General features: G+C 33.6%; 2 protein-coding genes across 4 annotated transcripts; both read right to left on the reverse strand.

The window, feature by feature from the left end:
* Nucleotides 1-870: 870 nt before the first annotated feature.
* LOC109021512 (NDR1/HIN1-like protein 13) lies at nucleotides 871-2,176 on the reverse strand. The gene is made up of 2 exons (XM_019004157.2): nucleotides 2,044-2,176; nucleotides 871-1,930 (listed from the first exon to the last, which is right to left on the reverse strand). The coding sequence occupies exon 2, from the start codon at nucleotides 1,918-1,920 to the stop codon at nucleotides 1,129-1,131; it is 792 nt and encodes a 263-aa protein (XP_018859702.2). The 5' UTR covers nucleotides 1,921-1,930; nucleotides 2,044-2,176; the 3' UTR covers nucleotides 871-1,128.
* A 3,544-nt stretch (nucleotides 2,177-5,720) lies between these two features.
* LOC109021511 lies at nucleotides 5,721-11,373 on the reverse strand. Of its 3 annotated transcripts, none has more exons than XM_035690598.1 (9): nucleotides 11,081-11,373; nucleotides 10,875-10,974; nucleotides 10,654-10,774; nucleotides 10,073-10,194; nucleotides 9,836-9,957; nucleotides 7,186-7,345; nucleotides 6,738-6,852; nucleotides 6,189-6,303; nucleotides 5,721-6,097 (listed from the first exon to the last, which is right to left on the reverse strand). In XM_035690598.1, exons 1-7 carry the CDS (start codon nucleotides 11,232-11,234, stop codon nucleotides 6,816-6,818), a joined length of 816 nt encoding a protein of 271 aa, XP_035546491.1. In that variant the 5' UTR covers nucleotides 11,235-11,373; the 3' UTR covers nucleotides 5,721-6,097; nucleotides 6,189-6,303; nucleotides 6,738-6,815. The 3 variants fall into 3 exon arrangements, with proteins under 3 accessions (XP_035546491.1, XP_035546490.1, XP_035546492.1); XM_035690597.1 differs by having other exon boundaries at nucleotides 6,189-6,308; XM_035690599.1 differs by lacking the exons at nucleotides 5,721-6,097; nucleotides 6,189-6,303 and having other exon boundaries at nucleotides 6,847-6,934.
* Between the last annotated feature and the right edge of the window lie 256 nt (nucleotides 11,374-11,629).

Here is an 11,629-nt window from a genome sequence, read left to right on the forward strand (position 1 = left end):
GATCTCGTCATCACGACACTCTCAAAATATCCAATCAATCTAAAACTCATCTCATAATTCAAATATCAAGTTTTACTATCATAAAACTTATATCCTTCCAAACTCCTATCATCTTAACATATCAATTCATACCAATCGAACTAGCACATTGGTGGTCACTTTTGTTATTGTTTGTTTGCTTTTCCTCTTCCTTTTGTTTTTCTTGTGGTTCCTATTAAAAGTTAAAACAAAAAACAACAAATTAAAGAAAAAAGGCCTCCTAAAGACAGCCTCACGCATCTTGTGGCACACACCTTTTTTATTTTTATTTTTTATTTTTTCAGATCTTTGCACATAATGTTCCTTCAAAATTTCTTGTCATGTTTTCCCTGTCGGTTGCTTTCTTCCCTTGCACATGACAAAATTAACCCAATTCAGACAAAAACATACACAAAATGAAAATGAGAAGATAAATGCATATGGATAGATTTGGAGAGTGAAATGAGAATTTTATATTTTATTTTAAAATTTAAAAATTGTGTATTAAAATTTGAAAAAAATTAAATTATTTATTATATTTTATATAGAGATTTAAAAAAGACGTAATAATGAGATGAAATGAAAATTTTATGTTTTATCTTGTATCTCAAATTTGCCCTAATCTATCAATTTAGTATGTTTAGAAAGTCAGATGAGATGTGATGATTTTAGATGAAAATTAAAAATTAAATAAAATATTATTAAAATATTATTTTTTAATATTATTATTATTTTAAAATATAAAAAAATTAAATTATTTATTATATTTTATATAATAAATTTGATAGAATTATAATAAAGAGATAAAATATTTTTCAAAATGAAAACTACGAGTCAGAGTGCTCCAAGAAGAATTGAAATCATCGTGGAGTTGATAACCATTGAATTCCAGAATTGCTTACAGCATCAAACTTCCCAAAAAATTAAAAAAGAAAACTTTACCAAAAGAACTCTAATCTTAATCCCTTTTATAATCTTCTATCAACCTCAAATTCTCAGACCAATCTTCATCTTTGAAACTTCTCAAAAACCCCATAAAAAAAAAAGAAATATAAAGAGCAAAGCAAACCCAAAAAAAGAAATAAAAAAAGAAAATTTAGTGATAATTACTTAAAAAGTCCACTTCCAGATCTTGATCCGTAGATCGACCTTGCATTTGGATGCAGAAACAGAAGCCACCGACGGGGACTTGGATTTCGGTGCAACCCCATTGATACCCTGACAAGTAACCCTTATACCCACCTTGTTGCTCTTCATACCTCCCAGCTTCACCTTCACTTCGGTGTCCATCTGAATCTTCATGGGGACGCCATTCTTCCTCTTCAGATCCGACCTCAGAGCCGTCACGGAATCCGTGTCCAGATCTCTCGACGCCGCCAGGATTGTTCGAAAAGTCGTCTCGTTCTTCTTGTCGCTGACGAACGCCGGGATAGAGCCGTTGGCGATTTGGACTGAGTGTGAAGATAAGCAAGAAAGGACGAAGGGGTCGTAGAAGAAGGTGATTTGGGAGTTCGGGTTCTTGGAGAAGAGAGTGAGGTTGAGGAGGGAAGAAACGTGCGAGGAAGAGTCTGCGGTGGTGGTGAGGTTGAGCTTGGAAATGCGGAGGGATGTGACCGAGAACTGGGGCCGCTGGGGGTGGTAGATGACGTAGAGTGCGACACCGGCGATGGAAACGAGAAGAGTCACCACGAGGAATACAAGGAGCGACCAGAAGCAGCAGCAGCAGCAAAGGCCACGTCGGCTGCGTCGGCGTCGGTGGTTGTGGTACTGGGGTGGATGTCGGTAAGGTTGCCGGAGTTGAGGCTTGACAGGGGCGGCTGGGGTTGTCGTGTTATTAACACCGGCGGTGGCGGTGCCGTTAATGCTGGTGGGCTTGGAAGAAGGGTAGACTCTGTCTGTCATCTTTGGATTTCTGCAGATATAGAAGATAAAGAATTTATTCAAAACAAATAAACAAAGAGAGAGATGGATCGAAAGAGCGAATTCAGAAAGATTAATGCTTGCTTGCTTTGGTAGAAATCTCACCGAATCGTGCAAACTAGAAAGATCAGGAAAGGAATAATCTCTCTCTCTCTCTCTCACTCGTAGTTTCTGAGATTTTTCTTCTTACGAAACTGACTGTTCTTCTTTTTCTTTTTACCGTCTCTCTCTCTCTCTCTCTCTCTCTTAAATGCAAAGATTTTAACATTTTATTTATATAATTATTTATTTATTAATTATGCGATGTGAACTGTACATCTTACACGTAGTTTTTGAGCTTTTTTTGTCTGCGGTGCTTAACATGTGATTGAGTGAAATTCTTCAGAAATTTGTGGGGCCTGTCTTTTTCTTTTCTTTTTTTTCCCCATTTTTATAAAGTTTGCCAGTCATTTGTATAAGATTCTCTATTTTTTTTAATAATTTATAAAAGGATATAAATTTAATATGTATTTTAGTACTAGAGTTTACACCATTTTAGCATATAACTTTATCTTTAAGGATAATTTCTTCTTATTTTCTTCAATTACCATTCTTTTCATGTAAATATTTAAATTATCTAAAATTTATTTTCAAATTATAGGGCTTAGAATACTTGATAGATATTCAAACTCATTTTATGTATCTATATTCTCGTCGTAAACTTTTAAAATTAAACTGTCTTCGTGTATCCTATCATATTCTAATTGGATGATAATGCTATGAAGGTACAACTCCCTTTTGCAATATGATTATCACACTATTTCTAATCTATAATTTTTCTGTAAATCGCCTCCTCTTTAAAGATCATATCATATGGTCGTTAATCTAACAATTAAATCTTAACGATGAGATAAGTTTCAACTTTGGTAACCAATTGTTCAATTAAAAAAATAATAATTTAAGGTATAATTCTCCGAGAAAGATTATATACACTAAATTAATTATGATATTTTTGGATTAAATAATGTAGGTAATAGAGACTTAAAAATACTTTATTATATGAAACTAAAATATTGGAGGACGTCTCTCGAATCTAAGTTTTAAATATTGAACAAATTATATTTTAGTTTTGACAAATTATTAGATCTCAAATATGAAAGGGATGAGATGGGATTTGGATATTTGTCTAAATATTATAAATTGATTTGAACCAAAAACATAGTAAATGGAAATAATTTATTATTTTATTATTAGAATTATAAAATAATTTATTAATAAATAGAGTCCGGATTTTGGTATGGTCAAAGGTCATACAGAGGGAAGGCAAGAGAGAGAAATCCCACCGACAAGACTTGAGAGTTAAATCTCATCTACTTTGTGATTGGGGTTTGCATTAACTTGACTCCAAAGTCAATTAACCACCTTTTTATTTTAATTATGTTGCTTTCGAGGTTTTTTTTTTTTTTTAATTAATTTATTTATAAAAGATACATCTTAACTAGAAAAGTGCTTCTTCAATCATAAGTGTTTTTTTCATAATTTAAAGTGATTTTAAAAACTGGCGTATTTTTATGTGATACGTTAAATTGTAAAATTATTTTATAATAAAAATAGATCTAATATATCTTATAAAGTTATGTCAATTTATAAATTTATTTTTATAAAATCTATATGTGACAGTAGTACTTCTCATATAAAAATATAAATTAAGTTATATTTATTCATTATTATTTGATAATCTATGATCAAAATTTTTTAAATAATCACTTGTTGTTAATTATATAATATTTTGGGATAGGTTAAGAATACGATTTATTCATATTTTAAACATCATCTAATAATTATCCATCTTAAAATATTGATTATGGTTATATTCAAATAGAAAACAAAATAACATCTCATTGTATTTGTCTCCTTTCTATCATTTTTTTGTTAGAAAAAATAATTGATTTTTTTTTATAAATTGTTTAATTTTAGAATTTAAACTTTAGGATTGGGACAAATAATCTAAAACAATTGATTAAGAAAATATAGATAAAAAGGCAAACTTAAAGATATGATTATTCGAACTAACCAAAAGACAGCTTTAAAAAAAGAAAAGAAAGAACAAAAGACAAAGCTGAAGTGGAAAGATGGGTTTAGTACTTGAGAACTACCGACACTCACAAGGACAGACCTTCAAAGATTACCTGATCACAAGGTAACACAGTTCCACATTAAAAATATTGTTCTAAAACTAATATTTACAGTTTTAGATGTATAAATCTTACGGATTCATTTTTAAAAAGGTTGATAAATTTAAGATTTATATAAAAATATCATTTTTTTTAAATGGTGAATTTAACTTTTTTTCAAAAAGAGTACGTAAAACTTACACACATTAAAACTATATCTATTATTACTTTTTAAAAGATGATGAAAAAAAAAACAGGATTTAAAAAAATAATTTTTTTATAATTTTTTTATCAAATAATTTTACATAAAATTCAAAGAGAGAGATAGTACGGTGGATATCAACATTCAATTATAAATGAGTATTTAGATAAATAAAATTAAATAGAATGAAAAAATATATATGCAAGAACATTGTGAAGAATCACATAAGTATTATTGATGGATCCAACTTTGTAATGACTGTTTGAAATAAATGACTGAATGCTAATCAGAAGAGGCAGTAGCCTCAATGATGCAGCAGTAGACTATTTTGATTTTAAAGTACTCTTACTTTGAGATTGCAAGACTGGAGTGTAATTAAGTAAGATGGTTCCTTTTTATCATGATCCTCCAAAAATGGAAAGGCACAAGGCAAAATGCTTTCCATGCAGGTCCTTTTCTTTCTCTGTATTATTCCTTTTTTGGGCATGAGAGTCCTATTTTGCTGAGGTAACTGTAATGGCAGCCTGTGTGTTGAAGTCCTTGGCAACCGTATTGGCAGCCACTCGAGTTTTCAATCTCTGTTGATACATGTTGGCTACAAAACCTCTTGGTCTTGGAATGTCCGTTTCCACATTTTCTCTGCAAACAAACAGATTGTGGAGTGGATTATGATCATTATAAACCCCATCTCTTAGCTTGGGATCAACTCTGACGAGTTTAACAATCTCTCTTTATTTGCAGTGATCACTATGGATATGACCTGGATACTGAGGAACAAGGTGGTTCACAACCAAGAAAAACCCAATATGAGGGCATGGATCAACACAATGAAAACCACACAAGGATCAAAGGGAGGCTATCTGCATGTTAGCAGCTATCTGCAATGACGATGAAAGACTTCTGCTTGAGGATATTATTAGCATTAAATGAAGCAAAGAAGCTGGAGATGAAGCAGATAATCCTTGAAGGTGACTCTTTAGATGTAATCATGGCAAAACATGCATGACCATATTATGGCGGATTGGAAGATCTCACCCATGGTCAATGACATCATGAAGATACTGAGAGACACAATCTCGTGGAGTGCACAAAAAGTCCATAGAAGTGAAAACTTTGTTGCACCCAATATTAGCCAAATGGGTCGCTGCTGACCATTTACTTGGTTGCATTCCATCCACAATTACCTCTTCGACCCCGACTTCCACAAGGGAACTCACCTAAAACCTCAGTTCTAGGATCTAAGATTGCAACTAAGATCGCAACAAAACCACAGTGAATACAAGTCACACATGTTGGAGAACATCATAGTAAATGTGGGCAATTAATTACAGAGATGATGAAGTAAATGAATGCTCTAGAGAACAGCTTAGAGTTATATCTGATTAGGAATTATAGTGCAAATCATAAATCAAAAGATAATTTAAAAGGCATCTTCCTGTAGCCACATGCAAACACATTGCAGCTTTTGTTTTCTTTTTAAAACTTTTGATCTGGGTACTAGAACATATCATGATCTGGGTATTAGAAAATTATGTAGATACAAGGGCAAAATGGGATTGTACAAGAGAACTACAAAAATGCATGTGAAAGCATGTGTATGTTATGTAAGCACCCCGTGTGCCAAACATGTATTAAACTGTTAGCCAGCAATTCCCATCATTGCATTGGATGCTTGGAAAATTGGATTCAATATTATTGGCAGACAAAAGTAGAATAAGTACAACATATCATGGCAAACAAACTCGAAAAGCTTGCAAAACGTTGAAAGTTGGATCTTCTCTGACCACCTTCATGTCTCCTTAACCTGAAACCAATCATAACACACCACATTAGAGTCTGAAAACCATAGTCATTCTCATAAGAAAAGCGTTAATATAAAAAGGAAATAATTTTACTTCTCATGACACCAGTAGATCCCCCTCCATGTGCTGCGACTGTAAAATGGAAAGTAGAGAGTTCCACTTACAGTGGAACCGAGCAGAAAAGCTGTCAATCATTACTTCCTAAATCCTACACTGTCACAAGGCAATGGTGAAAATGACGTTAATAATCTGATTATCGATCACCAAGGTCCAGCTTCAAAATGAAGCACACCTCGATAATATTTTCAAAATTATACATGCTAGCGATCAAAATCGTGTTGTGAACCACGAGGGGAGTGCATTTCATGCAGATTAGAAAAGGGGAAAAAAGTCCTCAAATTCTTTCAATATTTACTCGAACAAAATGGTAGATCTTATGCCATCTGGTACCAAGTGCGTAGGCATTGACCTGGGATGGAAATCTCTGTTGAATGGAAAATAATGGAACCAGCACTGATTATGTTTTGATTGAAAAAAAAAATTCGTAGTTCTGGACAATAATAGGGGAGAAAGAAAAATGTGACTCTCCCTCGGCACTGATTTTCTGGGCAAAAGTTGAAGATAGTAGAAATCACTTATTACCTCGAATAAACTAAAATCCTCTGTAAAATATCAGTCATCCACTAGCTAATTCATCATGCGTGCCTTCATTGGTTGTTCCTACTCTCTTCCTGGACGCTCTTTATGATCACCTAATCTGTTAGATATCCCACTAATACGTCAGAACAAGAAAGATCCCCAGACTTCGTCTAAGCTGCAAGTAACAATCTAGAATCTACCTACAAAATAACAATCTAGAATCAAAATGGTGAGAAGATCAGAACAAGATATCAAAGTAGCACTTTTTTTATCTTTATATCTTGCCCAAAATTGCGCTGGTGGTCATAAGTAAAAAAAAAAAAAAAACATAGCAAAAGGGAATTGGAATAAGAGGTTATGATAAGAGTTGATCATGCTGATAATATCCCAAATTTGTTCCTTTTTTTTTTAAATATATATATATATATATAGACACAGCTAAACTAATTACCTTTGAACTTTCATGCTTCTATACATTAGCATCACACTGAGCAGAACAGGAACCATTGCTAAACATAAATGCTCCAAGGAGTGCCCACTGATAAGGTATCGATTTACATAGTATATTTTCTTGTCAGCAACACCTTCAAATTTGGCTAGAACATGTGCTCCTGTACCAAAGTGTTTCCAGAATTTTAATTATCCGACATCCACAGGCAAGGCATTGCAAATGTATTATAAGATAGTAACATCACAGTTTTCAAAACTACAGAAATTCCTCCCGAACAATATAATGGCAAACTAATTGCAGGAAACAAACAATTTTATTAAATGGAAAAGGAAAGAAGAGAGAAGAAAATGAAATAACATAAAGTAAGAATTTTTCAGATTCAAATCAGACGAAAGCAGTTTTATATCTAGAGATGCCTGGCACAGAAAGAAGGGGGGAGTGAACCTATGTTTTCAAAATTCTGAAAAGCAACTATCTTCAGTACCAGTCCCTTCCACGAACTAGCAAAAGAAATCAATAAATGCAAACTTGTAGGTGACATCATTTCCTAATCTTTTGCAGTAAGCATGTGTAATTTTTCCAGAGCACGACACATGAGCTAGATGGAGATTTAAATTACTTCAAAAAAGAAACAAATAGTTCCAGCACAATATTGCTGCACAGCTGTCAGATTACTACCAAGGATTATTCTTCTCACTAAATTAAATCACCACAATCAAGAAACAGATATAGCCTGCCTAATCATAGCTGATATAACTGCCCATTACTCCTAGCTGCATATACCTGCCCATTACTCCTAGGAAAGATTTTCACTTTTTCTCTTTTTCTTTACAGATATGAATGAAACTGGTGAAATATCCTCTAGAACCCAAAAAATGCTGAACAAAAAATCACCTTTTCAGTTATTGGTATTGAAAACTGAAGCTTTGGCGCTCCTAGAGACTTTTCTTTTTTTTATTGGCACCGGGTGTCCGGGAACAGCGTCCCGACTAATCCCAGGGGCCCCGACTAATCACTTTTTTTTTTTAATTAGCTCCCAGAGACTTCGGAAGGTAAATTTCAAGTATTTAGGTTTTCACTTTCAAAATTCCATGAACCACTTCAATTTTCAGCACTGAATTTCAATTTGCAAGAATTTACCCTCCAATACAGGATAATATTTGTACAGTTCTATGCAAACTAATAAATTCTAGACTGAAAAAATAAAAAGGAAATAGAAAGTTTTAACCCAGCACGAGTGATGAAGGGTCTGTCCTAGATCAAGCCTCACATGCACAGATGCACATGTCTCGCACAACCTGATGCCTAGTTAGCAGCCCTCATTGGGACAAAATAAAAGCAGTCTCTTTGGAATAGTTTTAACTCAAAATGATCCCTTTGGAGTTTCATAAACCTTGATTCAGTTCTCCGATCTCGAATTGTTGCTTGAACCTCAAAGCTAGAAAAATCACTAACAGGAAACATAAAATCCATAGAATGCAAATTTCTTGGAATAAGAAAAATGGATATATTGTGAGTACTGTCTAATGCACTGTAGCAGCTTAAGGAAGCAATATTCTGTGCTTATATAACTAGGTTACTCAAGTGTCTTTTTTTATTCAAGCTAATGTGTATGGTAAGGATTATCTTTAAATAAGAGATGTGATCTAAAGTTACCAGGGTTTTAGGGTTGAATTATCTTATATTTAGAGGTTATGACAACGATGTAAGAGAGTCTGACTAGTATTACCAATAGGAGTGTGACTAGTATTACAACTATGTTAACTTCCTGAATTTGTATTAGCTTTTCTTTTGCTTCTAGAGAGATGTAAGTATTTCTTTTGTATACGTCCTGTGTACTTGGGCTTTGTCTATTCTTGGGAATAAAGTTTCTTATTAATTATAAAAAAAAAGTATTACCAATAAGAGTGTAACTTCACATGTAATGACAATTAGTTTGTAAAATAATTGCAATCCTCGTTGTACTAGAAATGCACCTTCAGCGTATTGTATAATAAATTGATCGTTACTCGTAAAAAAAGTTAACTTCCTGAATTTGTATTAGCTTTTCTTTTGCTTCTAGAGAGATGTAAGTATTTCTTTTGTATACGTCTTGTGTACTTGGGCTTTGTCTATTCTTGGGAATAAAGTTTCTTATTAATTATAAAAAAAAAAGTATTACCAATAAGAGTGTAACTTCACATGTAATGACAATTAGTTTGTAAAAAAATTGCAATCCTCGTTGTACTAGAAATGCACCTTCAGCGTATTGTATAATAAATTGATCGTTACTCGTAAAAAAAGTTAGCAATAAATTCGCCATATCCTTGTTCCACGCAGATAGATATTTTCATAATAAAAACATCATGCTCAAATAGCTTTCATGAATAAAATTCTTAATTATAAAAAAAAAAAAAAAAAAAAAGTAGCTTTCAAAACGTTTCTAGGTGTGCGGGTACCATTTCTACACAAGTATCATTTCACAGTCCCCATTTATTTATTTTCATTTTAAAGCATATCTGCTTTAATATAACTTTTTCTCTTCAGTTATGTTGCCCAAAACCCAGACAGTTGCAGTAGTTTCCCAAGGCAAAATCACGAAAAGAAATTAATGTCTAACCATCTTTAACAAATTAGAACCAAAATGAAAAATATCCAGGACATGGCATACCTGCTGCAAAAAGCCAATATCTAGCGTGTGTATACTGGGATCGGAACACATACGTCATGCCCGGGATGGCTATTGACGGAATCAACTGGAACGCCATGCACAACCGAAGATCATTATATGCTCTGCAACCGACTAGCAAACCATATTCAGAATTGAACTTTGGCATAATTCAAAATAAAGTTGGTGGAAGTAATCAAACTGGAGGGTACATTCGAAGATTTAAAACTAAAACCTCACCTCCCATAAGCGGCGCTAAGAAAAGCAACTAAAAGAAGGGTACATTGAGAACTTAATCCAATCCTCAGACCAACTCTTTCCACAATAAAACTAGAGTAAACTGAGGAATACGCGATCATCATCTGCATATAGTTTTTAAAAAGTAAGCATAAAGCTTGATCAGGGGATCATCATCTTCATATTATGATGTACTTTAACATGACTAAAATTAAAATAATAATAAGTGCAGCAAAACTAGGAATTCCTGAGAAGCATATGTCCTCTTATTATTAATTTTAGTTACTTTTTCCATTTTGTGCCATTGACTCCCCAAGTTAATCAATGAAGGAAAACGAAGAACAGTATCCATGTTAAATTTTTGTGACTATGTGCTGTATATAACTGCATTGAACAACAATTTTCAACCTTCCCCACCATTCGGTTAGGATGACTTCAGCTAAGACTTTTTTTTCGCATAAAAAGTAATAAATAATCAACATCAGTCTCTTTTCCTTTCCAACAATTTCTCAGAATAAAAATGAAGATACTGAAAATAATAAACGATGAAATTGAGAGTTCTAGAATAGTGTTGTAATGCTCACCGGCAATGTATCCCACATCACTCTACTGTCATCGGGCTTCATATGATAATAAGCAGACCCAAAAGCCACCCCTGCTATTCCAGCATAGAATAGTGCCCAACCCCAAACCTCGCCTGGAAGACTACACCAAATCCATTTTCAAACAAAACCCACAAAGATTCAACACCAAGAACATATTACTGTTATATACCAATAAAAATGATCGAATAAAAGATCACAACCTGATGTTAAAAAAATTTCCTTGGAGTGAGAGAACAAAACCCAGAACACCCACAACCAAAAATGGGAAATTTGTAATCACATTCAACGTGTTAGGCACTCCTGTCAAAACCCAGAAAAAAAGAATCAAACAAATTAGCCAGAACATCAAACAATACGCAGATAACATGCACATAGATACGTATAGTCAGGTGAAGAGTTTGATTACCGAGAAAGTTGCGCATGTCAGCGAAGATATGGTTCTTGGGAGAGCGAGGGATCTTGGGGGTGGCCAACATGAGACAAAGCAAACACAGCAATGCTCCTCCCCATATCCGAGTTCTCTTCCCTCTTGCAATCTGTTGATTCACTGCCCAAACCATCTCTCTCTCTCCTCTCTGAGTGAAACCCTCACTTCCTTCCTCCGTCCCCGTGCGCACTGTTTTTTTGCTATATTTTTTGAAGAGATTCGACTATCGTCACTGCAAATCTCATTTTCAGATTTTGGTGATGTTTACGTAATTCCCATTTATTTACTTTGTCCTGACGAAAAAGTCCTGATGAAAAAGAAAGGAGTGCTTTTTGACAGTTGTGGCACCATCGCTCCTGTCACAGCCGCGTTAGGTTGAGGCTGGACCACCGGTCGTTCAAAACAACAATCCGCCCGTTTGAACAGTGAGATTAGATTAAAGAAATTTAGATGTAAATTAAAAATTATATAGAATATTATTTTATAATATTATTATTATTTTAAAATTTAAAAAAATTATAATAATAA

This window comes from Juglans regia, chromosome 6 (genome assembly GCF_001411555.2).
Source record: "Juglans regia cultivar Chandler chromosome 6, Walnut 2.0, whole genome shotgun sequence".
Lineage (NCBI taxonomy): Eukaryota > Viridiplantae > Streptophyta > Magnoliopsida > Fagales > Juglandaceae > Juglans > Juglans regia.

Bases quoted from the DNA above. Each gene is read 5' to 3' on its own strand.
- LOC109021512 (XM_019004157.2), bottom strand. From the start codon at position 1,920: ATGACAGACAGAGTCTACCCTTCTTCCAAGCCCACCAGCATTAACGGC.
- LOC109021511 (XM_035690598.1), bottom strand. From the start codon at position 11,234: ATGGTTTGGGCAGTGAATCAACAGATTGCAAGAGGGAAGAGAACTCGG. The intron at 9,958-10,072 runs GTGAGGTTTTAG...AGTCGGTTGCAG, and splicing joins CTTAGCGCCGCTTATGGGAG to AGCATATAATGATCTTCGGT. The intron at 6,853-7,185 runs GTAATTAGTTTA...GATATCTAACAG, and splicing joins AGAAGCATGAAAGTTCAAAG to ATTAGGTGATCATAAAGAGC.